The following is a 25024-nucleotide window of genomic DNA, read 5'->3' on the forward strand; positions in this document are numbered from 1 at the left end:
GCTGGTGGGGGGGTCCCGAGGCACAAAGGGGGGGAATAGTAGCCCAAACCCATGATGAGCCTCATCGAGGCCGGTGGGGGGGTCAAGACTACGGACAACACCGTACGAGGCCGCCAGAGCATAAATCAAATCTAGTTGTAAACTCTCCTATGAGCACAGTGAGGAGCAGACAGGCCCCTAGACGGGGATTATCTTACAAGACATCTAAGATAGTACTGAGGTGTACCACACTGGTCGTAAAGGAAGTCCAGTGGACTTGTCCACCTCCAAAACAAATGGCAACAATAATCATTCTTTGCCATGTGTAGGTTCAACTATATATTAATTATTAGTCTGCAGCTAAGTAAATTATATCATTGAACGCGAAGACCAACGAAACAACCATTTGATGACGACATTAATGAATGTCGCTCTGAAAGATCCATTCTAACCGAGAGAGAGAGAGAGAACGCGGACAAAACTCCCCAACAGAACAGAACTCTCGAACAAGGATCACGACGACACATGAGCGTAAATATGTATTGATTGCAATTGTTCCCGAATGAGTGAGCCTTCAATTGTCAATTGTTAATATTAATGAACTCTGTGTAACTTCTCAGCTGACCGTTTATGACCCATTGTCTAACAGACCAGCCATGCTTGTTAGCCATTAGGGCACATTACTATACCAATCCTTTGTGACGATAATTGCTGTTTGTATGTTTTCTGTTAATTACTTAGTGTAGTAAATAAATGATTTTAAGACAATTGATGTATGGATGATTTTAGTAAAGACTGGGTTCGTGCAGATACAACAATTTACGACGTTTGGAATGAGACTGGACTAGAGGTAAAATACAACATTTAAACCAGAAGATAATCGGCCTATATAATAATATAGGAAAGTTATGTTAGGAAAATTATAACTTTGTAATCTGAATATTCTCCTTGGTGCCCCGATCTCCTAGTTAATTACAATTAAACGATTAATCAGTTTAATCGCGTGATAATAATTACAGGGAGTTAATTGATAAACATGTCTTCCGTTTAATGGTACCCAAAGACACGACAGTGTGCTAAAGCAGTGAATAAAACAAACTTAGGGAGGAGGCTTCTAATGTTAACATGCATGAAACCAAGGCTATTAGGGTTACAGAAGTCATCAAAAGAGAGCGCCTGGGGAGTAGGAGTGGAGCCAGGCACTGCAGGGCCTGGATTCACCTCTACATCCCCAGAGGAGCAGAGAAGAATGAGTATGAGGATACGGCTAAAAGCTATAAGAATTGGTCGTCTGTGACGTCCAGAATAAAGAGAAAAAGGCGCAGGTTTCTGGGGCGATAAAATAGCTTCAAGGTATAATGTACAGACAAAGTTATGGTGGGATGTGAGTACAGAGGAGGTAAACCTAGGCATTTAGTGATGATGAGAGAGATATTGTCTCTAGAAACATCATTGAAACCAGAAGATGTCATAGCATGTGTGGGTGGAGGAACTGAGAGGTTGGATAAGGTATAATGAGCAGGGCTAGAGGCTCTACAGTGAAATAAGCCAATATTACACAATAAACAGCCAATAAACACTAACCATATATAACCGTATATAGGGCAGCAGTCGATAAGGTACAGGGTTGAATAACCGGATGGTATCCGGCTAGTGATAGCTATTTAAGTCTGATGGCCTTGAAATAGAAGCAGTTTTTCAGTCTCTCGGTCCCAGCTTTGATGCACCTGTACTGACCTCGCCTTCTGGAGGATAGCAGGGTGAACAGGCCGTGGCTCGGGTGGTTGATGTCCTTGACAATCTTTTTGGCCTTCCTGTGACATCAGGTGCTGTAGGTGTCCTGTAGGGCAGGCAGTGTGCCACCGGTGATGCGTTGGGCAGACTGCACCACCCTCTGGAGAGCCCTGCGGTTGAGTGTGGTGCAGTTGCCGTACCAGGTAGTGATACAGCCCGGCAGGATGCTCTCAATTGTGCATCTGTAAAAGTTTGTGAGGGTCTTAGATGCTGTTGCTCTTTCTTCACCACACTGTCTGTGTGGGTGGACCATTTCAGATTGTCAGTGATGTGTATGCCTAGGAACTTGAAGCTTTCCACCTTCTCCACTGCGGTCCTGTCGATGTGGATAGGGGCGTGCTCCCTCTGCGGTTTCCTGAAGTCCACAATCAGCTCCTTCGTTTCGTTGACGTTGAGGGAGTTACCACTGCGCCAGGGCCCTCAACTCCTCCCTGTAGGCTGTCTCGTCATTGTTGGTAATCAGGCCCACCACTGTTTAGTCGTCTGTAAACTTGATGATTGAGTTGGAGGTGTGCGTGGCCACGAAGTAATGGGTTAACAGGGAGTACAGGAGGGGGCTGAGCATGCACCCTTATGGGGCCCCTGTGTTGAGGATCAGCAAAGTGGAGGTGTTGTTTCCTACCTTCATCATCTGGTGGCAGCCCATCAGGAAGTCCAGGACCCAGTTGCACAGGGTGGGGTTCAGACCCATGGCCCCAAACTTAATGATGAGCTTGGAGGGTACTATGGTGTTGAATGCTGAGCTGTAGTCAATAAACAGCATTCTTACATAGGTATTCCTCTTGTCCAGATGAGATAGGAAAGTGTGCAGTGCAATGACAATTGCATCGTCTGTGGATCTATTGGGGCAGTATGCAAATTGAAGTGGGTCTAGGGTGTCAGGTAATGTAGAGGTGATATGATCCCTAACTAGCCTCTCAAAGCACTTCATGATGACAGGAGTGCTACGGGCTTTCTTGGTTAGAGGAACAATGGTGGACATCTTGAAGTAAGTGGGGACAGCAGAGTAGGGATAGGGAGAGATTGAATATGCCCGTAAACACTCCAGCCAGCTGGTCTGCGCATGCTCTGAGGACGCGGCTAGTGATGCCGTCTGGGCCAGCAGCTTAAATTTCTTACTCGCGTCGGCCACAGAGAACGAGTGCCCACAGTCCTTGGGAGCGGGCCGTGTCAGTAGCACTGTGTTATCCTCAAATCGGGCGAAGAAGGTGTTTAGCTTGTTCGGGAGCAAGACGTCTGTGTCCGCGACGTGGCTGGTTTTCCCTTTGTAATCCGTTATTGTCTGTAGACCCTGTAACATACATGAAGACACGTAGGGGAAGACACAAAGGGGAGAAGCTGCTACCTGCTGCAGTTCATACAGTACATAACCAGTCCAAAAATAATAGAATGTAAACTGACATGATAAACCAGCTAGTCAAGTTAAAACATGTCAATCAGCTTTATTCACCAAATAAATTAGCATGTACAGGAATTTGAATATGTGAAATCGTGCTACCACAAACACAATATACAGACAAAAAATATACATAGATGCAGATCCACATACAGTATGTACACTAGGAGCACAATAAGCTACATTATAAATGATGCATTTGTAAAGGACATCACGCTGCTTGCTTAGCGAGTTCCACTTCCTCCCGATTTGGTCCATAGCTGGCGGAAACTCAGGACCTCTGCCTCACAAACACACGTCTCTCAAGCGTCTTAGCCAATCGCACCACCTCAAAAGCTAGCTAATAACAGGAGGAATAGGCCAAAAAATGGGCCCAAAAATGTGACCCTTTTTATTTTTTGCACTTCCTGCAGCCAGTATTGCTCCAAACGCGCATCACTCGTTTACTTACAGCCAGTAGTCATCCAAAGCCCATCGGATCTACATGTATTACATAGGTCACCTATTTTGGATTCAAAACGGCGAATTTCGCCGAAAGGTGACTAGTGTCATCCCTGTAATAAGGCGACACAAACGGGACACTTAAGGCTGAGGATTAAGTTTTATACATCCCCACGTGCTACACATGTACGAGATGTGAGGAGAGTGCAAAGAGCAATGTGCAGTTCTGGGATAAAAGTCCAAGGATTAGTCCAATGCATTCACCAAACATTGCACTGAGGGAAACAGATTTGTTTTATAATAATTGTCTGATTAGGAACTACCATTGTCTATCAATTGTAGAATCTAAAATTATTTCAACTTGGCATTGCAAGTTTTATTGAATATATTACAGGAGTCAAATTGCATAGGGAGTCTCAGATCAGATGTTATCAGCAAGCCAGAGCCATCTGTGGAAAGAGCACAAGTTACAGTGGGGAGAACAAGTATTTGATACACTGCCGATTTTGCAGGTTTTCCTACTTACAAAGCATGTAGAGGTCTGTAATTTTTATCATAGGTACACTTCAACTGTGAGAGACGGAATCTAAAAAAATACAATGCTATTTCACAGTGAACAAATTGACAAACTTCAGCATGCTTATAGGGAAGGACATTCAACAAGCACAGCGCTTACACAAATGACTGATGACTCGCTGAGAGAAATTGATGATAAAAAGATTGTGGGGACTGTTTTGTTAGACTTCAGTGTGGCTTTTCACATTATCGATCATAGTCTGCTGCTGGAAAAACGTATGTGTTATGGCTTTACACCCCCTGCTATATTGTGGATAAAGAGTTACCTGTCTAACAGAACGTGTTCTTTAATGGAAGCCACTCAAACATAATCCAGGTAGAATCAGGAATTCCCCAGGTCATCTGTCTAGGCCAATTACTTTTTTCAAATCTTTATTAATGACATGCCACTAGCTTTGAGTAAAGCCAGTGTGTCTATGTATGCGGATGACTCAACACTATACATGTCAGCTACTACAGTGAGTGAAATCACTGCAACACTTAACAAAGAGCTGCAGTTAGTTTCAGAGTGGGTGGCAAGGAATAAGTTAGTCCTAAATATTTCTAAAACTAAAAGCATTGTATTTGGAACAAATCATTCACTAAACCTCAACTAAATCTTGTAAGAAATAATGTGGAAATTTAGCTAGTTGACGTGACTAAACTGCTTGGATTAACCCCGGATTATGAACTGTCATGGTCAAAACATATTGATACAACAGTAGCTAAGATGGGGAGAAGTCTGTCCATAATAAAGCGCTGCTCTACCTTCTTAACAGCACTATGAACAAGGCAGATCCTACAGGCCCTGGTTTTGTCGCACCTGAACTACTGTTCACTCATGTGGTCAGGTGCAATAAAAAGGGATTTAGGAAAATTGCAATTGGCTCAGAACAGGGCAGCACGGTTGGCCCTTGGATGTACACAGAGAGCTGGGTTGGCCCTTGGATGGACACAGAGAGCTCACATAGAGATTGACTTCATCACTATTTATATTTATGAGAGATATTGACATGTTGAATGCACCGAGCTGTCTGTTTGAACTACTGGCGCACAGCTCGGACAGCCATGTATACCCCACAAGACATGCCACCAGAGGTCTCTTCAAAGTCCCCAAGTCCAGAACAGACTATGGGAGGAGCACAGTACTACATAGAGCCATGACTACATGGAACTATATTCCACATCTAGGAACTGACGCAAGCAGTAATATTAGATTTTAAAAAACGGATAAAAAATACACCTTATGGAACAGCGGGGACTGAGAAGCAACACAAACACATGCATATACACACACACACGATAACATACACATTATACACACACGTAGGCATGGATTTTGTCATGTAGATATGGGGATAAAAATCTGTTGTTCTGCTCCTGAACAAGGCAGTTAACCCACTGTTCCCCGGTAGGCCATCTTTGTAAACTGACTTGCCTAGTTAAATGAAAGGTTAAATTAAAAAAATATTCATAAAATAAAATGTGGTAGTGGTCAGGGGCGGAAATCCCGGGGGGGGACGGGGGGGGGCACGACCCCCCCATCCTGGGAAAAATATGATTTGTCCCCTCCAATATATCACTGAAACATAACTATGTAATTTAAATAATATTAATAATACGCAATGAAAGCAATTGTGCTGATTATAGACACTTAATAGCTCGTTTTTAAGTTTCAAAAGATTGCGACCCCCCCACCCTTTGCCTCACAATGGTTTGATCCAGTGCCAGTTCCTTAGCTTGCGAGGTAACGTAGAGGTCGTATCTACTGTCTGAAAGGCACTCAATGCACGTAACTGACGTGAGGTTAATCCAGTCAATCGCGCACACACACTAGCTGAATATGCAGAGCTAGCGCGCAAATATTAACTATTAAGCTAGCTAGTACCTATTCCATTTATGTGGCGTCGTCAAAGATGGAATCTTTGCTATCGTCAATTTATTCCAAGATCAGCATGCATGTAAGTTAGTGCTTCAAAGTCCCTGTGATGAGGTTAGCGATAAACTGAACAGAACTACACTCTCTTCTACCATTGTTTTAAATATATTTAATGGTCTCGTTGCAAAAGCTAAATTGTCGCAAGGGAACTTTTATTTATTTAATTTCACCTTTATTTAACCCAGATAGCAAAGATTATAGCAAACACCACTGAAACTGAATTGGTGCTCGCTAGCTTTGCAAATTCAGCTATTGTTAGAAGCCAGCCAATATGAAACAAACGATTAAAATTACAAAAGGTTGCAGCATATGTTGTGTAAATGGTGAACTCATACAGCTGTCAACTCTTGTCACTGCAATCCGTTTCACATTTGCTAGCTACCTTTTAGATCGAAGCCCATATAGAATGATAGAAGATAAGATGATAGAAGCCCATCTCCTACTGTAAATAACCTACATACTGTGTGTGTGTAGCCAACCAGGTAGAAAAATGGCAGAAAAATGGCAGAAAAAAGACGGACATCAGAGTATTTTTCAGTACACCAAAACGCAAAGTAAGAACCCTAAATGTTCATAAGAAAGAAATGAAATTCTAATGGAAATGTTTCACAATGATGTCATTAGGCAGAGCAGGCAACAGATGGCACACAGACAGCAGAGTTGGGGACAGATATGCAGGGACAGACTGGCAGAGACAGGGAGTCTCAGGTAAGTTTGTTGAGTCTTCGTTTGGCAACATTATGAAAGGTTCTCAATTTTTTTTACTTGTAAAATAGGAACATAATTGGAAAATGCCATGGATACCCCCACTCTCAACTTAAACTGGTGACTGAACTAAGATTTGTTAAAGGCAATGGTATTGCTGTTGTGATTAGTTGTGTAGTTTTGGGTACCGGTAGTTAGGAGTACGGCAAACACCTTATTTCTTTGGTTCCTCAATATACATTTACCATATTAAACGTAGGCTATGTGTTACAGCACTACTTTTGGTGTCCCCCTCAGGAATTGCTCTTGAGAAAATGTAATGTAATTGTCCCCTCCAAAGTTGATATCAGATTTTCGCCCCTGGTGGTGGTGGAGTAGGGGCCTGAGGGCACACAGTGTGTTGTGAAATCTATGAATGTATGATAATGTTTTTAAAAATGTATAAACTGTCTTCATTTTGCTAGGCCCCAGGAATAGTTGCTGCATTGGTAGCAGCTAATGGGGATCCATAATAAATACAAATACTCTGAGACTGTGGAATTTTCCTGTACCAATCCACACTACTTGTCAGTCAGCATGGCTCAGTATTGAACAGCCTGCTGTCATTTCATGCCCAACCCACCTCGTGGAAAGCTATTGTTTAGCAATGGCTATCACATACATTCAGTATAGAACCATTTTCCTAACCAATAGACAGCAGCTGGTCATCATTCTCTCCACGTGACAAATGTCCTATGCACAATGGCTACATACAGCGTCAAAGAAATTTGAGAAACTCTCAGTACCACTAATGATTAAGTTAAATGGGTGATTGGTGGATGTCATGGTTCCCTGCAGGAAGTCTCCAGAGTGCTGTGCATACAGGAGAGCCAAGGTAACCTACTTGGAACAGAATGGGCTCCTGTATCTCCCATCTGTCAGCTGAGCTGAGAACAACTTCACCACTACATTTTGGTGACAGTGGACCTACATGGAAAGAGGGATGGAGAGAGAGCAATGGTTTAAGGTCAATCTCATTTATTTTAACTGCACAAAAAAAAGTGAAAGTTAAACAATCTGATTGAAATAACGTTTGTATCTCAAATTATGCAGTTAGCAGTTTACAATAATGGCTATTATTTGATTAAGAGCCTGACCTAACTTGCCTACCCATCCTCAATCACTGACCTGTTCGACTGTCGGTTCTCACCCTTCCTCTCACCACTCCACTCTTCTGCCACCCCGTCATGCTGGTCTTCTAAGTCCTCCTTTACTAAACCCCTACTCAATTTAGGTACAATGCTAAACCAGAGACGGTATATTAAACTAAACCACATGATTAAACGTTAGCTAGAGAGCTAGCTAGCTAGCTAACAGTTAGCTAATGTTACCTGCTTTAATAACAGAAGACCAAATAACTACTTACTTCAATTTCAATATTGAAATCATAGTTTGTTCCACAAATTATACCCACCCTGTTCATTGTCTAGAATTTCCACCTGTTATAAAATGATATTAAGTAGTAGCGAGAGCTAAATGGATTTTGGAGAGCAAACTGGAAAATTGGTGTGAGAGGGAGAAAAGACATCCGTGTAGGGACGCGCCGTATTTCTGAGTGCAGTCATTTCTGAGTCTTGACATATAGGTATTTCTTCAGGGAAACAAAAATATCTGCTCTGTTATTATTTTACTGCATGCAGAAATGCAGTTGTACTCGCAAGCTCGCAAGTTTAATTTGCGCACCACGCAGGCCTGCGTTCGCCAGTCCCGTACTCTGTTCGCTTGACAAAACATTTATTCTCTTGCAACTCCGGTGTTTGTTCGCGCAATTGTATTTATTTAACTAGGCAAGTAAGGAACTAATTCTTATTTACAATGACGGCCTACACCTGCCAAACCCAGACGACGCTGGGCCAATTGTGCGCCGCACTATGGGACTCCCAATCACGGCCGGTTGTGATACAGCCTGGATTCGAACCATGGTGTCTGTAGTAATACCTCTAGCACTGCGCCACTCAGGAGCCCAATGATGTTTCATTTTTCGTGTGAGCACCATCCCACCCCGTTCGACTTTTGAATTGAATTTGGCACCATGCATGCACTACATGACCAACTACGTGTCGAAAATCTCAATCCAAAATCATGGGCATTAATATGGTGTTGGTCCCCCCTTTGCCGCAATAAAAGCATCCACTCTTCTGGGGAGGCTTTCAACTCTATGCTGGAACATTGCTGCAGGAACTTCCAATTCATCCAAAATGTGTTCAATGAGGTTGAGGTCAGGGCTCTGTGCAGCCCAGGCAAGTTCTTCCACACTGATCTCGACAAGCCATTTCTGTATGGACCTCGCTTTGTGCACAGGAGCATTGTCATGCTGAAACAGGAAAGGTCTTTCTCCAAACTGTTGCAACAAAGTTAAAAGCACAGAAATGTCTAGAATGGCCTTAAGATTTCCTTTCACTGGAACTAAGGGGCCTAGCCCGAAACATGACAGCCCCAAACCATTATTCCTCCTCCACCAAACTTTACAGTTGGCACTATGCATTGGGGCAGGTAGCGTTCACCTGGCATTCGCCAAACCCAGAGTCACCCGTCAGACTGCCAGATGGTGAAGCATATTTCATCACTCCAGAAAACGCTTTTCCCCTGCTCCAGAGTCCAATGGCGGTGAGCTTTACACCACTCCAGCCAACGCTTGGCATTCCCCATGGTGATCTTAGGCTTGTGTGCAGCTGCTCGGCCATGGAAACCCATTTCATGAAATTCCCGACGAACAGTTATTTTGCTGACGTTACTTCCAGAGGCAGTTTGGAACTCGGTAGTGAATGTTGCAACCGAGGACAGACTATTTTCACGCACTACTGGTTTCAGCTCTTGGAGGTCCCTTTCTGTGAGATTGTGTGGCCTACCACTTCATAGCTGAGCCATGGTTGCTCCTAGATGTTTCCAATTCACAATAACTGCACTTACAGTTGACCGGGGAAGCTCTAGCAGGGCAGAAATTTTACAAACTGATTTGTTGGAAAGGTGGCATCCTATGACGATGCCAAGTTGAAAGTCACGGAGCTCTTCAGTAAGGTCATGCTACTGCCAATTTTTGTCTATGGAGATTGCATGTCTGTGTGCTCGATTTTATACACTTGTCAGCAACGGATGTGGCTGAAATAGCCAAATCCACTAATTTGAAGGGGTGTCCACATACTTTTGTATATATAATGTAGCTACCTCAATTACCTAATACCCCTGCACATCGACTCGGTACTCCCTGTATTAGCCATGTTATTTTTACTTGTTATTGTTAATCATTATTCACTGTGTATTTATTCCTCATGTTACTATTTCTATATATATATATATATATATATACACTGCTCAATTTTTTTAATAATAATAATATATATATATATATATATATATATATATATATATATATATATATATCTTTAACTATGCATTGTTGGAAAGTAAGCATTTCACTGTTAGTCTACACCTATTGTTTATGAAGCATGTGACAGATGGGTCCTTGATGCTGATTGGCTGAAACAGCATTTCAGCCGTGTGTATACCGGACAATATACCACGGCTATTCAAAAATACTTGTTTACTGTTCTATTTATGTTGGTAACCAGTTTATAATAGCGATAAGGCACCTCTGAGGTTTGTGGTATATGGCCAATATACCACGGCAAAGGGCTGTATACAGGCACTCCACTTCGCGCATAAGTATTTAGCTGTGCTATATTGGCAATATACCACACCCCCTCAGTCCTTATTGCTTAATTATAATAGTCATTCCAATGGTAGCACATCATCTCTTGAAAGGTTGATCTCATGCTGTTATCACTGTATGTAGATTGTAGACACTTTTTTTCTACAACACATCACTTTCTCTGTCTTTATTTTTCTCTCTTCATCTGACTCTCTCTTTTCCTATTACTCTGTTTCTCTATATCTACCCTTCTTTGTCTCTGTCTTTCTCTCACCCCCCCCCAATACCACAGGGCCACTGCTCCTAGTGAGTAATGGGGTAATTAGACCAATCATGCTGCAGAGACAGAAGATGAATTCTGTGTGCTCTCCTCTTTTGTTCTCCGCTAAAACCCAATCAGGTTTCTTTCCTCAACATTACCTGAGAGAGACCCTCTCACCCCTTATCCCCCTCCCTCCTTCCCCACCTCTCCCTTCACCCCTTCTCTCTCTATACCCTCTTTCATCCTACTTGGGTAGACTTCACCCCTCTCAACCTCGGATAACCGAGAGCTCAAACTTTTCCTTGTCATCGTTTCCTCCCAGTTTGTTGACAACTTATTTCAATTTTTGTTCACTTCTTTCCTCTATTGTGAACTGAGATTGCTGGTTGAAGAGAGATAGAGAATGTTCTCTTTTCTACTGTTTTTTGACAGAACATTGTGGCAAGTGGCAGCAACATGCTGATTTGTGAGTGCAACTTACATTTGAATATAACATTGGCAATACTAACTAAAACACAATCATCAACTACATAGACTAAGGACATGGACCAGACAATTGGAGCAGTTCTTTGACCACTATATCATTTTTTCATGTACCATGAGAGTCAACGAAAGTCAACTCCTTCCTACTTGTAATTGACTTGGGATCCTGTGTGAATAATGGGCTTCCTGTTAAAAGGGGTTGCTATTGGCTAATGAAGCTGAACGTGTTGTTTGCCCTGTCCTCCTCCCCCTACCCATCTCCCTCCTCTTCCCACTTACTCATACTTCTAATGCAGACACCGTATGTGTGCATGTGTTTGTGTACATGCAAAAGGGGGTAGGGGTGCAGATGTGTGTTTGAAGGGGGAATAGGTGTGTTTGCATGCATGTGTGTGTGTGTGTGTGTGTGTGTGTGTGTGTGTTGTGTGTATTCATGTGTTTGAAGAACACATATGTTACCCAGTCTCAGGAGACAGGGGACATGATCACACCACTTGTCATCCTGCCTGACACTTAACGCTTCGCCACACAGTCAAATCAATTAGGGATCTACATAAACAAATAAACATTATACTGTCCACCTGCCCTAATAGACCTGTGAGTTCATGCCTTCTCCTCTAATGCAATCCTGTCCAATTGATTAAATTCATGGTTTTGATGGGAAATGGAGAGGCATTTGCATTTCCATTCCAAAAGTACAGGTATGGTTGGACACCTCTTTATTTTCAGTGTCAAAGGAACAAAGAGGATATGACCCTATGTGCTTTGACAAGATCACATACTGTAGATGTAGGAGAGCAGAAGATCCTATTTAATGGCTTTGGTTCGTGCATTCGAGATACAAATCATAATATCACACACACACACACACACACACACACACACACACACACACACACACACACACACACACACACACACACACACACACAAACACGTTGGATACAGTGTCAGCCGCAAGGACAAGCTCTGCAGCAGTCTAGTCTTGTTTTTAACAAAACTTTGACTGGTGCATGTGCAGGTAATGCAAGCTTTTTACTGATCTTCTGTTAGTACGCATCACTGCCATGCTCTAAATCCTTTAAACATTACTTTTGTGTTTTTTCATCTGTTCCTTTTGATTTACATGACACCATAATGAATGCACATTTTGGAAGCATTGTTTGTCTGGGCTATTGACTGTAAACTATTATGATTAATCAACAACAACAAAAATGAACAGGAAGGCTTCTAATGATATCCCAGAGGACACAGAGAGGGTGAAGATGGCAGCTCTCATGGGTGACATCTTCATCAGAGGTCTGAGGGTTTTCACATACAGCAGTTTGTCAGTCAGGACATCAAAGATGCTATACCTTCAGAATATGTATGATGCAAGTGTCAGTGCAGTCAGTTAAAAAAAATCTGCCAATGGAGAAGAAGGGAAAGTCTGTCAGTCGCCTTTCTTTCACTGGCTGAAGTCAGTGAAGGCTAACCAGCCAAAGGGAATATAGAGAGAAACATGGAGAGCAAGGTGGGAGGAGACGAGTTCAGGCTTCCACAACTGATCATAGGTTTTTGAATTACTATTGTCTTTCTAAAATTATACATTTTTTATGGTAAATTCATGAATCAATCCTGAAATTCTAGAGTATAGAACCAAGTACAAGACATTGTAAGTAAAGTAATTGCTCTACCCATTGGCATGCTTGACCAATAACTAAACATTGAAAATAAAGATCATCAAAACATCTCTGAATAATATGTTTATAATAGAGAAAAGAAAGAAAGAAAGAAAAATAACATGTTTATTAAAGACTTCATCTCCCATGGTGCCATACAATAACACGTTGCGTAGCCACGCTTTGTCGGAGTTGGCGGGTACGAGGGAGGCACTGGATAGCTATTGTCTATAGCTTTACGCAAAAACGAGAAGAGTGTCCTTTTAAAATATATTACAAGCTGATCTTTACATAAGATAAGCACAACATAAATTTTCTTTTTTAGATAAATCATTGGTATAATACTAGTTTTCATTTGATAAAATTATCTCGATTTCCGACAATTCATTCATTAGAGTCAAATCTCTGTGAAGGTAAGTGGCTAGTTACTTCACCATCGCCTTCTGCTCTTTAGCGGTCCCCCCAACGTTAACGTTAACCTCCTATAATGCACAATGTGTGATAAACATATCTCGATAGGCCAATATATTGACACGGCAATGTGCATCTTGCTACATTGTTGCGTGCGAATTCTGTTTTGAGTATTCAATTGTATTGTTTTTCCGCGCAAAGTTCGTGTAGATTGCTCATGCTATGATTCAGGTCAACATGGACGACTAGTCATTCCATTTCGAGGTGCTCTGGGGGGAAAAACCCCTAGCACCATCATGTGAAACGGGAACGGCTGATGGCATAGTGAACGGGTTGGTTAATACATTGCAATTGTGTGTAGCCCTTTACATTTCCCGTGTATTTGACCCTTTTACGTTGTTGCACTGCGTGATTGCCCGTTATTATTGAAGTAGGAAAACGATTAGGTTGCTACATTTCATTACCCCCTTTCAGGCAGGAATGTGGCTCATCGAATTGGCTACTCATGAAAGAGAGGAAACGTGCTGTAGCAAAGAAAGGACTGCTTATGAGACAAATATATTTGCATCGATTTACAAGTGGCTAAATTCGCATCATTGAACTGCAGCGTGCACCTAAAAGCAATGCTACCCCAATGGAATCAGAAATTATCACCTTCTTGAAATTACTTACATTTTGAAACAAACTGTTGAATTGCACGTCAAAGCTGGCACTCAAATGCGTTGTTTAGCCTACACAATATTTGATGATACTGAAAAACGATATGTCTTATTTAATTATGTTTTTAATACATGTGTGTTTGTGTGATAGTGATGCTTTACCCCTGCTTACCCCAATGTTGAGTTAGGAAGGGGTGGGGTAAGCGTTTTCTTGGTGTGTTCCATAGGGTAAGAATCAGGGTGTCAGTGTGCTCCCCTCCTCCTCCTCCAGACATTCTCTTGTTCTCACCATGTTTGTTTTTTTACCAGTGGTTTGTAGTGATTGTGTGCCCAAGTTGATTTGTCTGTATGTGGCAAAACTGTCCATTGATGTCTAGATTTGAAGCTTGACCCCTTCATGCTGAATCTCATGGAATTTGATGTACTTGACGGTGTGATTGCTGGTCTGATTGATATGATTGTGCTTCTGACATTTTAAACTTTCCAAACATATTAGTAGGTGTGCATTGGTCTACACCACATCAAGGCTACAGCTCAGTGGAATGTTCAAGAACTCGTATAGTCCCTACCCCCTGCCTAAATCATGTATTCTAGACAGGTACCAACCCCTAGGGCTCTCCTCTGGGAATCACACCAACAGTATACCATCATTTAGACTGTCTAGTCATACATATTTCTGGAAGTAGTGATGACAAACCTAGAGGGCTTCTAGTCATATGTGTTTTTCTGTGTATTTGTTTGCGTTAGTTGCAGACATGCAGTACAATCAATGCATGCCAGTTTTTTTTAATAGGAACATAATATGTCGCCACTCCATGCGTTTTAGTACTGACCATGTAGTAGGAACTGTAGTCAAAGATTATTTTATAACTAACCCAAGATGGACCACAGCCTATTTCCAATAGGCGCAAATGATTCATAGTAGGCAGAACAAGCAAGGAGGTGGGTAGAGCCAAGCACGAGCTAGTGAGATCCTATTGGCGCGTTCTAGCATGTATTTGCATGTTTCTGTTAGGGAAAGCCTACTCTGAAGTGCGCATGCAATAACTCATTTTGTCCTGATCAGAATTTAAAACTTTGGCAAGGATAAAGTTTTCAAAGCTTAGTCCATTCTGTTTGTAACAGATTGTAGTTTTGGTCACAGAACTGTATTGAGATCAAATGTTTTATAGATGAGAAAATAAGCAGAATGTCGGCCAAAATCCATCTCGCTCCATCTTCTCCCACTGCCGACCACTGGTCTTCCTCTGGTCACCATATTTGGTGGTGAGTGGAAATGCCAACTGGATGCTTCACATGTATACATCCGCTGAAACATCTGTCTCATTGTTCTATCTGCGCTGTAGTGGTATGCATGCATTACACGTTAGTAATCGATTTGACTGTGAGAGATGATACCGTGTGTTGTTCTTACCAATGCCATTCTCTCCTTCCTAATGTGATTTCCCCCCCCCCCCATGCCTAAGTAACCCCCCCTCTCAACCCCTCCCCTCTCAACCTGTTTAGCTCTGTTGACAAGGAACCCGCTGGTTCCACTGCCTTCTCCCAGCCTGAAAATGAGTGAGCCTACCGCTACAGAACCCCCTAGTGATGTGACCCCCAGTGTTACTACTGGTGTTACCACTGAAGGTGTAGACCAACTTTCTACTAATGCAAACGGTAATCTATTGTTTCTGTCTTATGAATGCCATAGGGGTGGGGGGTGGACTGGCCAACTTTGGCAGAACTTAAATGCCCGCGAGCGGAAATAATTTTTTGGGGGGGGTAAAAGACGATGCCGTAGCTTACCCATGATGTTGCAGAAGGATTTAAGCCAGTCGCTTTAGTCAAAGTATGATATATTTGGGCTTGAAGTGATAACTTCAGATATTTTCTGTGTCAATGCCGTGTGTTTCCCCTATGAGATGACGTGCTAATACTTTTCAGTCATGTTTTTCCACTCCACGTGGAAATCACCTCTGGAAGATCTCAATTGCATAATCCTCGTGTCCTCTCTCCTCGTCTCCTTCTCAAAACCCATTGGAGGATAAGGTCAGAGGGGAAGGACCTCTGGCTTTCTCATCCAATGGGTTTTGAGAAGGAGATGAGGACGTGAGGGTTATGCAATTGAGATTATTCCCTCTACGTTCCTTCTCACCTCCAATTCGTGAATATGTAATGTTGCTTGCGTCATTCTTCAGAGGTGGAACCTAAACAAGCTTTTCCGCTCTAGAAGAGGATTTACCTCCAAATATCTTTTTGTGGGGCCTCCAGAGGATTATCTATTACTTGGCTGCCCACCTTCACCAGATTAGGGGGATATGTACTAGGCTTGGGCGGTATCCAGATTGTCATACCTTCATACAGACCTTGTGCCATACCGGGATATAATACTGGCAATGAACACAAGGGGCCATGTTTTCAAACACCTCTGATACTCGGTAATCTGAAGGTTAGCAATGCTAAAAAGTACATCTAAAATTCCATAGAGAATGCTAACTAAATGCTAACAAGGGCATTGCAAACATTTTGTATAGTTTCTGACCTAAACTATACAAGTAACTCAAAAATGATACTCGGTTTGCTGCACGCGAATAACAAATATTAGCCAGCAAGGCTCTTGATCCCGGAGGGGGTTCTCTGCAGTTACCAAGCGAATGCTTGATTTTGGAAGAAGCTAACCACTTAGCTAGATAGCGAACTAGCTACTAAATCCACAACTGCAGAGCATTTAGCACATTTAGACAGGTAACTTAATAGTTATAAGATATCTAGCTGGCAAACATTTAACTGTGAATTCCATACTGTAATTGGATCACCTGGCGCATGCTGCACAACAGTGAGTGACTCAAGGCTCCGCTCTCTTCTCTTTGTGTGCTTGTAAACAAATCACATGACTGTGACCTAACGTAAGCTTCATAATAATATGACAGCGGAAATCTAACGTATTGCAGAAGTTGACTGCAGGTATTTGCTTAAGTAGCTACAAATATTCAAATTTATTAAAACATTTCAAATAAATAGTTTAAACAGTATTGACGGTATTGGAAAAACCATCCCATAGCTTTTTCCAAGTACCCCAGTATACGGTATAGTGCCCAAGCCTAATATGTAATATGCACTGTGTCCACACTCTACACACACACACACACGCATTCGTCAACTATGCACTCATCTGTGACTGTTTGCTTTGATCGTCATCCTTAACACCATCTTGTCCATCTTCTTTCAGATATCCAAGAATCTTAAAGGTCATGCCCTTTACTTTTTCAAGGGTGCAGACCCGCTCTTTGATGCTATGGTCCAAGCTAGAGGTGCACCATAGTTTCCAAAAAATTGGTAACACTTTTTTTTGGCTAGTCTAAGTGTAGATGCTCTACAGACTATCAGTAACATTTCAACTAATTATCTGCCAAACCTTTATCCTAACTCTAAACCTAGCCTTTACCCTAACCCTTATTCTAAACCTAACCTTACCAAGCAGTTGCTTATCAACAGGTAGTTTGTTGATAGTTCGTCTGTAGGTGCTCTACAGATGATATCCAAATAAAGTGTGACCGAAACCTTTCATTGGCTGTATGACACCTCTTATCCTTTGCCCAACCTGTATGTCTATTTGGGCTTCAAATCAGCAATGACAGTGCATCCCTCTCCATGTATGTACACTACCGTTCAAAAGTTTGGGGTCACTTAGACATGTCCTTGTTTTTGAAAGAAAAGCAAAACATTTTGTCCATTTAAAATAACATCAAATTGATCAGAAATACATTGTAGACATTGTTAGTGTTCTAAATGACTATTGTAGCTGGAAACAGCTGTTTTTCTTTTATGGAATATCTACATAGCAGTACAGATGCCCATTGTCAGCAACCATCACGCCTGTGTTCCAATGGCACATTCTGTTAGCTAATCCAAGTTTTATCATTTTAAAAGTGTAATTGATCATTAGAAAACCCTTTTGCAATTATGTTAGCACAACTGAAAACTGTTGTGTTGATTAAGGAAGCAATAAAACTGGCCTTCTTTCGACTAGTTGTGTAACTGGAGCATCAGCATTTGGTTTCGATTACAGGCTCAAAATGGCCAGAAACAAATAATTTTATTCCCGAAACTCGTCAGTCTATTCTTGTTCTGAGAAACGAAGGCTATCCCATGCGAGAAATTGCCAAGACACGGAAGATCTCGTACAGCGCTGTGTACTACTCCCTTCACAGAACAGCGCAAACTGGCTCTAACCAGAATAGAAAGAGGAGTGGGAGGCCCCGGAGCACAACCGAGGTAGAGGATAAGTACATTAGAGTGTCTAGTTTGAGAAACAGATGCCTCACAAGTCCTCAACTGGCAGCTTCATTAACCTCTATGGGCTAGGTGGGACGCTACTCAACAGCCAGTGTAATCCCGTGGCGCGATATTCAAATACCTTAGAAATGCTATTACTTCAATTTCTCAAACATATGACTATTTTACACCATTTTAAAGACAAGACTCCTGTTAATCTAACCACACTGTCCGATTTCAAAAAGGCTTTACAACGAAAGCAAAACATTAGATTATGTCAGCAGAGTACCCAGCCAGAAATAATCAGACACCCATTTTTCAAGATGGCATATAATGTCACAAAAACCCAAACCACAGCTAAATGCAGCACTAACCTTTGATGATCTTCATCAGATGACAGTCCTAGGACATTATGTTATACAAAACATGCATGTTTTGTTCAATCAAGTTCATATTTATATCAAAAATCAGCTTTTTACATTAGCATGTGACTAGCATTCCCACCGAACACTTCCGGTGAATTTACTAAATTACTCAAGATAAACGTTCACAAAAAACATAACAATTATTTGAAGAATTATAGATACAGAACTCCTTTATGCACTCGCTATGTCCGATTTTAAAATAGCTTTTCGGTGAAAGCACATTTTGCAATATTCTGAGTAGATAGCCCGGCCATCACAGGCTAGCTATTTTGACACCCACCAAGTGTGGTACTCACCAAACTTCGATTTACTATTAGAAAAGTTTGATTACCTTTGCTGTTCTTCGTCAGAATGCACTCCCAGGACTTCTACTTCAATAACAAATGTTGGTTTGGTTCCAAATAATCCATAGTTATATCCAAATAGCGGCGTTTTGTTCGTGCGTTCAAGACACTATCCGAAGGGTAAAGAAGGGTGACGCGCCCGACGCGTTTCGTGACAAACAAATTCTAAATATTCCATTACTGTACTTCGAAGCATGTCAAACGCTGTTTAAAATCAATTTTTATGCGATTTTTCTCGTAAAAAAGCGATAATATTCCAACCGGGAGTCGTTGTTTTCGTTCAGAGAGAGAAAGTAAACATGGTGTCGGCTCGTGCATGCGCCTCCAGTCTCATTGTCCTCAGATCAACCACTATCCAAATGCGCTACTGTTTTTCAGCCATGGCCTGCAAAGTCACCATTCATCGTTCTGGCGCCATCTGATAGCCTATGGGAGCGTTAGAAAATGTAACGTTATGCCAGAGATCCCCTGTTTTGGTTAGAGATGATCAAGAAGGCCAAGAAATAGTCAGAGAGAGCGCTTCCTGTTTGGAATCTTCTCAGGTTTTGGCCTGCCAAATGAGTTCTGTTATACTCACAGACACCATTCAAACAGTTTTAGAAACTTTAGGGTGTTTCCTATCCAAATCAAACAATTATATGCATATTCTAGTTACTGGGCAGGAGTAGTAACCAGATTAAATCGGGTACGTTTTTTATCCGGCCGTGCAAATACTGCCCCCTATCCCCAACAGGTTAAATAGTACCCGCAAAACACCAGTCTCAACATCAACAGTGAAGAGGCGACTCCGGGATGCTGGCCTTCTAGGCATAGTTGCAAAGAAAAAGCCATATCTCAGACTGGCCAATAAAAAAACGTTTAAGATGGGCAAAAGAACACAGACACTTGACAGAGGACGATTGGAAAAAAGTGTTGTGGAGAGACAAATCTAAGTTTGAGGTGTTCGGATCACAAAGAAGAACATTCATGAGACGTGGAAAAAATGAAAAGATTCTTGACGCTATCTGTCAAGCATGGTGGAGTAAATGTGATGGTCTGGGGGTGCTTTGGTGGTTGTAAAGTGGGAGAATGGTTCATGGTTAAAGGGATCTTGAAGAAGGAAGGCTATCACTCCATTTTGCCATGCCATACCCAGTGGACGGTGCTTAATTGGAGCCATTTTCCTCCTACAACTGAACAATGACCCAAAGCACAGCTCCAAACTATGCAAGAACTATTTAGAGAAGATGCAGTCAGCTGGTATTCTGTCTATAATGTAGTGGCCAGCATAGTCACCGGATCTCAACCCTGTTGAACTGTTGTGGGAGCAGCTTGACCGTATGGTACGTAAGAAGTGCCCATCGGGGCGGCAGGGTAGCCTAGTGGTTAGAGCATTGGACTCGTAACCGAAAGGTTGCATGTTCAAATCCCCGAGCTGACAAGGTACAAATCTGTCGTTCTGCCCCTGAACAAGGCAGTTCCTAGGCCGTCATTGAAAATAAGAATTTGTTCTTAACTGACTTGCCTAGTTAAATAAAGGTAAAATAAATCAAGCCGATCCAACTTGTGGAAGGTGCTTCAGGAAGCATCTGGTGAATTCTCGACAGATTACCTCAACTAATTGACAACTAGAATGCCAAAGTTCTGCAAGGCTGCAATTGCTGCAAATGGAGGATTCTTTGACGAACGCAAAGTTTGAAGGACACTATTTCAATTAAAAATCATTATTTATTACTTTGTCAACGTCTTGACTATTTCCTATTCATTTTGCAACTCATTTCATGTATGTTTTCATGGAAAATAAGGACATTTCTAAGTGACCCCAAACTTTTGAACAGTAGTGTATGTCCTTGAAATGTTAAATCCTTGGGTCCAGTCCCCCATACCGGACCTTTTAAAACTACCCCAGGAGCATACCAAGCTCATCTAACTCCTTCTAAAAACTGTTCCATGAGGGTCAGTTGGAGGATCTCTCTTTGAATACAGAAACCCATTGCCATGGTTTGGTTACATTTACAGAGTTACAAAAACCCAATTTGAAAGTGGATCAGCCAGATGCTAGTGATTCAGAGCCAGAGATCTTGAGGCACACTGACGTCTACATCAGAGAGCCCGTCTCAGCATACATTTCCATGAGCCGTAATGAAGAAAGGGTTGGCAAACAGGGTTGATGATAAAAAGGTACAAAGGTTGCCATGCTGGCACTGCTGCTTAATTGCAAAAAAGACCACCATTTGTATTTTGATTAGCAAATCAAGTCCAACAGATGATTTGGACTTGAATCCTACATTTTGGGACGAATCCCATCTGTGTAATCTGACCATAGTGAAGTGTGCCCATAATAATTGGGGCTTATAGCTGTCAACAAAGTCTTTGGAGTCTAACCAAACTGTTCTGCACTCCTTCCCTTCACCAGAGCCCCCCAAGGAAGAGGTCAAGTTGGCGGCAACAGCAGGGAAGAAGCAGACCAAGAAGAAAGTGGAGGAGGTGGTAGAGGAAGAGGAGGAGGAATATGTGGTGGAGAAGGTGCTGGACCGACGGGTGGTAAAGGGACGCGTGGAGTTTCTGCTCAAATGGAAAGGCTTCTCAGAGTGAGTGAAGACTTAATTCTTGAAATGCTACAGTCACATAAATTAAATTATCATACATTACATACAATCCTGCCTACATATTTTATTATAATTTTGCATCTCTTTATTGGTACCTATGGGGTAGTGGCGCTTGGGGTAGCTGGGGGTCTTGTTGCCATGCAACAGGAGTTGTCGCCATTTTCCTCACAGAGCATATTGTTCAAGGTCTACAATGGTCTCCAATCTCTCTGGCTTGAGACAAGTGGTGGTGTGGAACACTTGCCAGTGGGTGGCAAGTACAGTGCATTTGGAAAGTATTCAGAACCTTTGACTTTTTCCACATTTTGTTACGTTACAGCCTTACTCTAAAATTGATGTGGGACATTTAAAAAAAAAAATCAATCTGCACATAATACCTCATAATGACAAAGCACTTTTTTATTTTGCACATTTTATAAAAAAACTGATGTCACATTTACATAAGTATTCAAACGCTTTACTCAGTACTATGTTGAAGCGCCTTTGGCTGCGTTTAGAGCCTCAAGTCTTCTTGGGTATGACGCTACAAACTTGGCACACCTGTATTCGGAGAGTTTCTCCCATTCTTCTCTGCAGATCCTCTCAAGCTCTGTCAGGTTAGATGGGGAGTGTTGCTGCACAGCTATTTCAAAACAAATGTTATTTGTCATGCGCCGAATACAACACAGTGAAATGCCTACCAAGCCCTTAACCAACAATGCAGTTTTAAGAAAAATAAGTGTGAAGTAACAAATAATTAAAGAGCAGCGGTAAATTAACAGTAGCGGGGCTATATGTAGGGGTACCGGTTAGTTGAGGTAATATGTACATGTAGGTAGAGTTAAAATGACTATGCATAGATAATAAACAGAGTAGCAGCAGTGTTAAAGATGGGGAGGGGGGGAGCAATGCAAATAGTCTGGGTAGTCATTTGATTAGCTGTTCAGGAGTCCTATGGCTTGGGTGTAGAAGCTGTTAATCCTTTTGGACCTAAACTTGGTGCTCCGGTACCTCTTGGTGTGTGGTAGCAGAGAGAAGTCTATGACTAGGGTGGCTGGAGTCTTTGACAATTTTTAGGGTCTTCCTCTGACACCGCCTGGTATAGAGGTCCTGGATGGTAGGAAGCTTGGCCCCAGTTGTATACTGAGCTGTTCGCACTACCCTCTGTGTAGTGCCTTGCGGTCGAGGCCGAGCAGTTGTCATACCAGTCAGGATGTTCTCGATGGGGCAGCTGTATAACTTTTTGAAGATGTGAGGACCCATGCCAAGTCTTTTTAGTCTCCTGAGGGGGAATAGGCTTTGTCGTGCCCTCTTCACGACTGTCTTGGTGTGTTTGGACCATGATAGTTTGGTGATGTGGACACCAAGGAACTTGAAGCTCTCAACCTGCTCCACTACAGCTCCGTCGATGAGAATGGGGGTGTGCTCGGTCCTCCTTTTTCTGTAGTCCACAATCATCTCCTTTGTCTTGATCACGTTGAGGGAGAGGTTGTTGTCCTGGCACCACATGGCCAGGTCTCTGACCTCCTCCCTATAGGCGTCTCATCGTTGTCGGTGATCAGGCCTACGCCTGTTGTGTCATCGGCAAACTTAATGATGGTGTTGGATTCGTGCCTGGCCGTGCAGTCATGAGTGAACGGGGACTGAGCACGCACCACTGAGGGGCCCCTGTGTTGAGGATCAGCTTGGAGTATGTGTTTTTACCTACCCTTCCCACCTGGGGGCGGCCTGTCAGGAAGTCCAGGATCCAGTTGCAGAGAGAGGTGTTTAGTCCCAGGGTCCTTAGCTTCGTGATGAGCTTTGAGGGCCCTATGGTGTTGAATGCTGAGCTGTAGTCAATGAATAGCATTCTCACATAGGTGTTGCACTTGTCCAGGTGGGTAAGGGCAGTGTGGAGTGCAATAGAGATTGCATCATCTGTGGATCTGTTGTGGCGGTATGGAAATTGGGGTGGGTCTAGGGTTTCTGGGATAATGGTGTTGTGAGCCATGACCAGCCTTTCAAAGCACTCCATGGCTACAGACGTGAGTGCTATGGGTCGGTAGTAATATAGGCAGGTTCCCTTAGTGTCCTTGGGCACAGGGACTATGGTCCCGTGTGGCTCGGTTGGTAGAGCATGGTGTTTGCAACGCCAGGGTTGTGGGTTCGATTCCCACGGGGGACCAGTACGGAGAAAATATGAAATGTATGCATTCACTACTGTAAGTCGCTCTGGATAAGAGCATCTGCTAAATGACTAAAATGTAAAAATGTGGTCTGCTTGAAACATGTTGATATTATAGACTCGGTCAAGGACAGGTTGAAAATGTCAGTGAAAACACTTGCCAGTTGGTCAGTGCATGCTCTGGGTACACGTATCCGTAACCTGTCTGGCCCTGCGCCCTTGTGAATGTTGACCTGTTTAAAGGTCTTACTCACATCGGCTACGGAGAGCGTGATCACACAGTTGTCCAGAACAGCTGATGCTCTCATGCATGTTTCAGTTTTGCTTGCCTCAAAGCGAGCATAGAAGTCATTTAGCTCGTCTGGTAGGCTTGTGTCACTGGGCAGCTTGCGGCTGTACTTCCCTTTTTTAGTTTGTAATAGTTTGTGTGCCCTGCCACATCCGGAAAGCATCGGAGCCGGTGTGGTACCATTCAATCTTAGTTCTGTATTGATGCTTTTGCCTGTTTGATGGTTTTGTAGGAGGGCATAGCGGGATTTCTTATAAGTTTCCAGGTTAGAGTCCCGCTCCTTGAAAGCGGCAGCTCTACCCTTTAGCTTAGTGCGGATGTTGCCTGTAATCCATGACTTCTGGTTGGGGTATGTACGTACAGTCACTGTGGGGACGACGTCATCGACGGACTTATTGATGAAGCCAGTGACTGATGTGGTGACTGATGTCCTCAATAGCATAGGAAGAATCCCGGAACATATTCAAGTCTGTGCACGCAAAATAGTCCTGTAACTTAGCATCTGCTTGATCTGACCACTTTTTTTATTGACTGAGTCACTGGTGCTTCCTGCTTTTTTTGTTTTTGCTTGAAAGCAGGAATCAGGAGGGTAGAATTATGGGCAGATTTGACAAATGGAGGGCGAGTGAGAGCTTTATATGCGTCTCTGTGTGTGGAGTAAAGGTGGTTTAGAAATGTTTTCCCTCTGGTTGCACATTTTGCATGCTAGTAAAACTGATTTAAGTTTCCCTGCATTAAAGTCCCTGGCCACTAGGAGCGCCGCCTCTGGATGAGCGTTTTCCTGTTTGCTTTATGGCCTTATACAGCTCATTGAGTGTGGTCTTGGTGCCAGCATTGGTTTGTGGTGGTGAATAGACAGCTACGAAGAATATAGATGAGAACTCTCTTGGTAGATAGTGTGGGCTACTGCTTATCATGAGATACTCTACCTCAGGTGAGCAAAACCTCAAGACTTCCTTACTATTAGATTTCGTGCACCAGCTGTTGTTTAAAATATACATAGAC

The 25024-nt window shown here is 42.6% G+C and overlaps 1 protein-coding gene across 3 annotated transcripts in view; it reads left to right on the plus strand.

Annotated features, from left to right (window-relative positions):
- Positions 1–13091: 13091 nt before the first annotated feature.
- The window catches only part of LOC106607485 (chromobox protein homolog 1), a 33536-nt gene continuing 21603 nt past the window's right edge, over positions 13092–25024 (plus strand). Inside the window, exons 1-3 of one of the 3 annotated variants that reach the window (XM_014204479.2) lie at positions 13092–13316; positions 15480–15632; positions 21395–21569. In XM_014204479.2, the coding sequence (XP_014059954.1) occupies positions 15530–15632; positions 21395–21569 (278 nt within the window). In that variant the 5' untranslated portion in view covers positions 13092–13316; positions 15480–15529. Of the gene's footprint in view, positions 13317–13343; positions 13647–13679; positions 15240–15479; positions 15633–21394; positions 21570–25024 lie in introns of those variants that run through there. The other 2 variants (XM_014204481.2, XM_014204480.2) reach the window with 2 other exon arrangements.

The sequence above is a fragment of the Salmo salar genome, chromosome ssa06 (genome assembly GCF_905237065.1).
Source record: "Salmo salar chromosome ssa06, Ssal_v3.1, whole genome shotgun sequence".
NCBI classification, from domain to species: domain Eukaryota; kingdom Metazoa; phylum Chordata; class Actinopteri; order Salmoniformes; family Salmonidae; genus Salmo; species Salmo salar.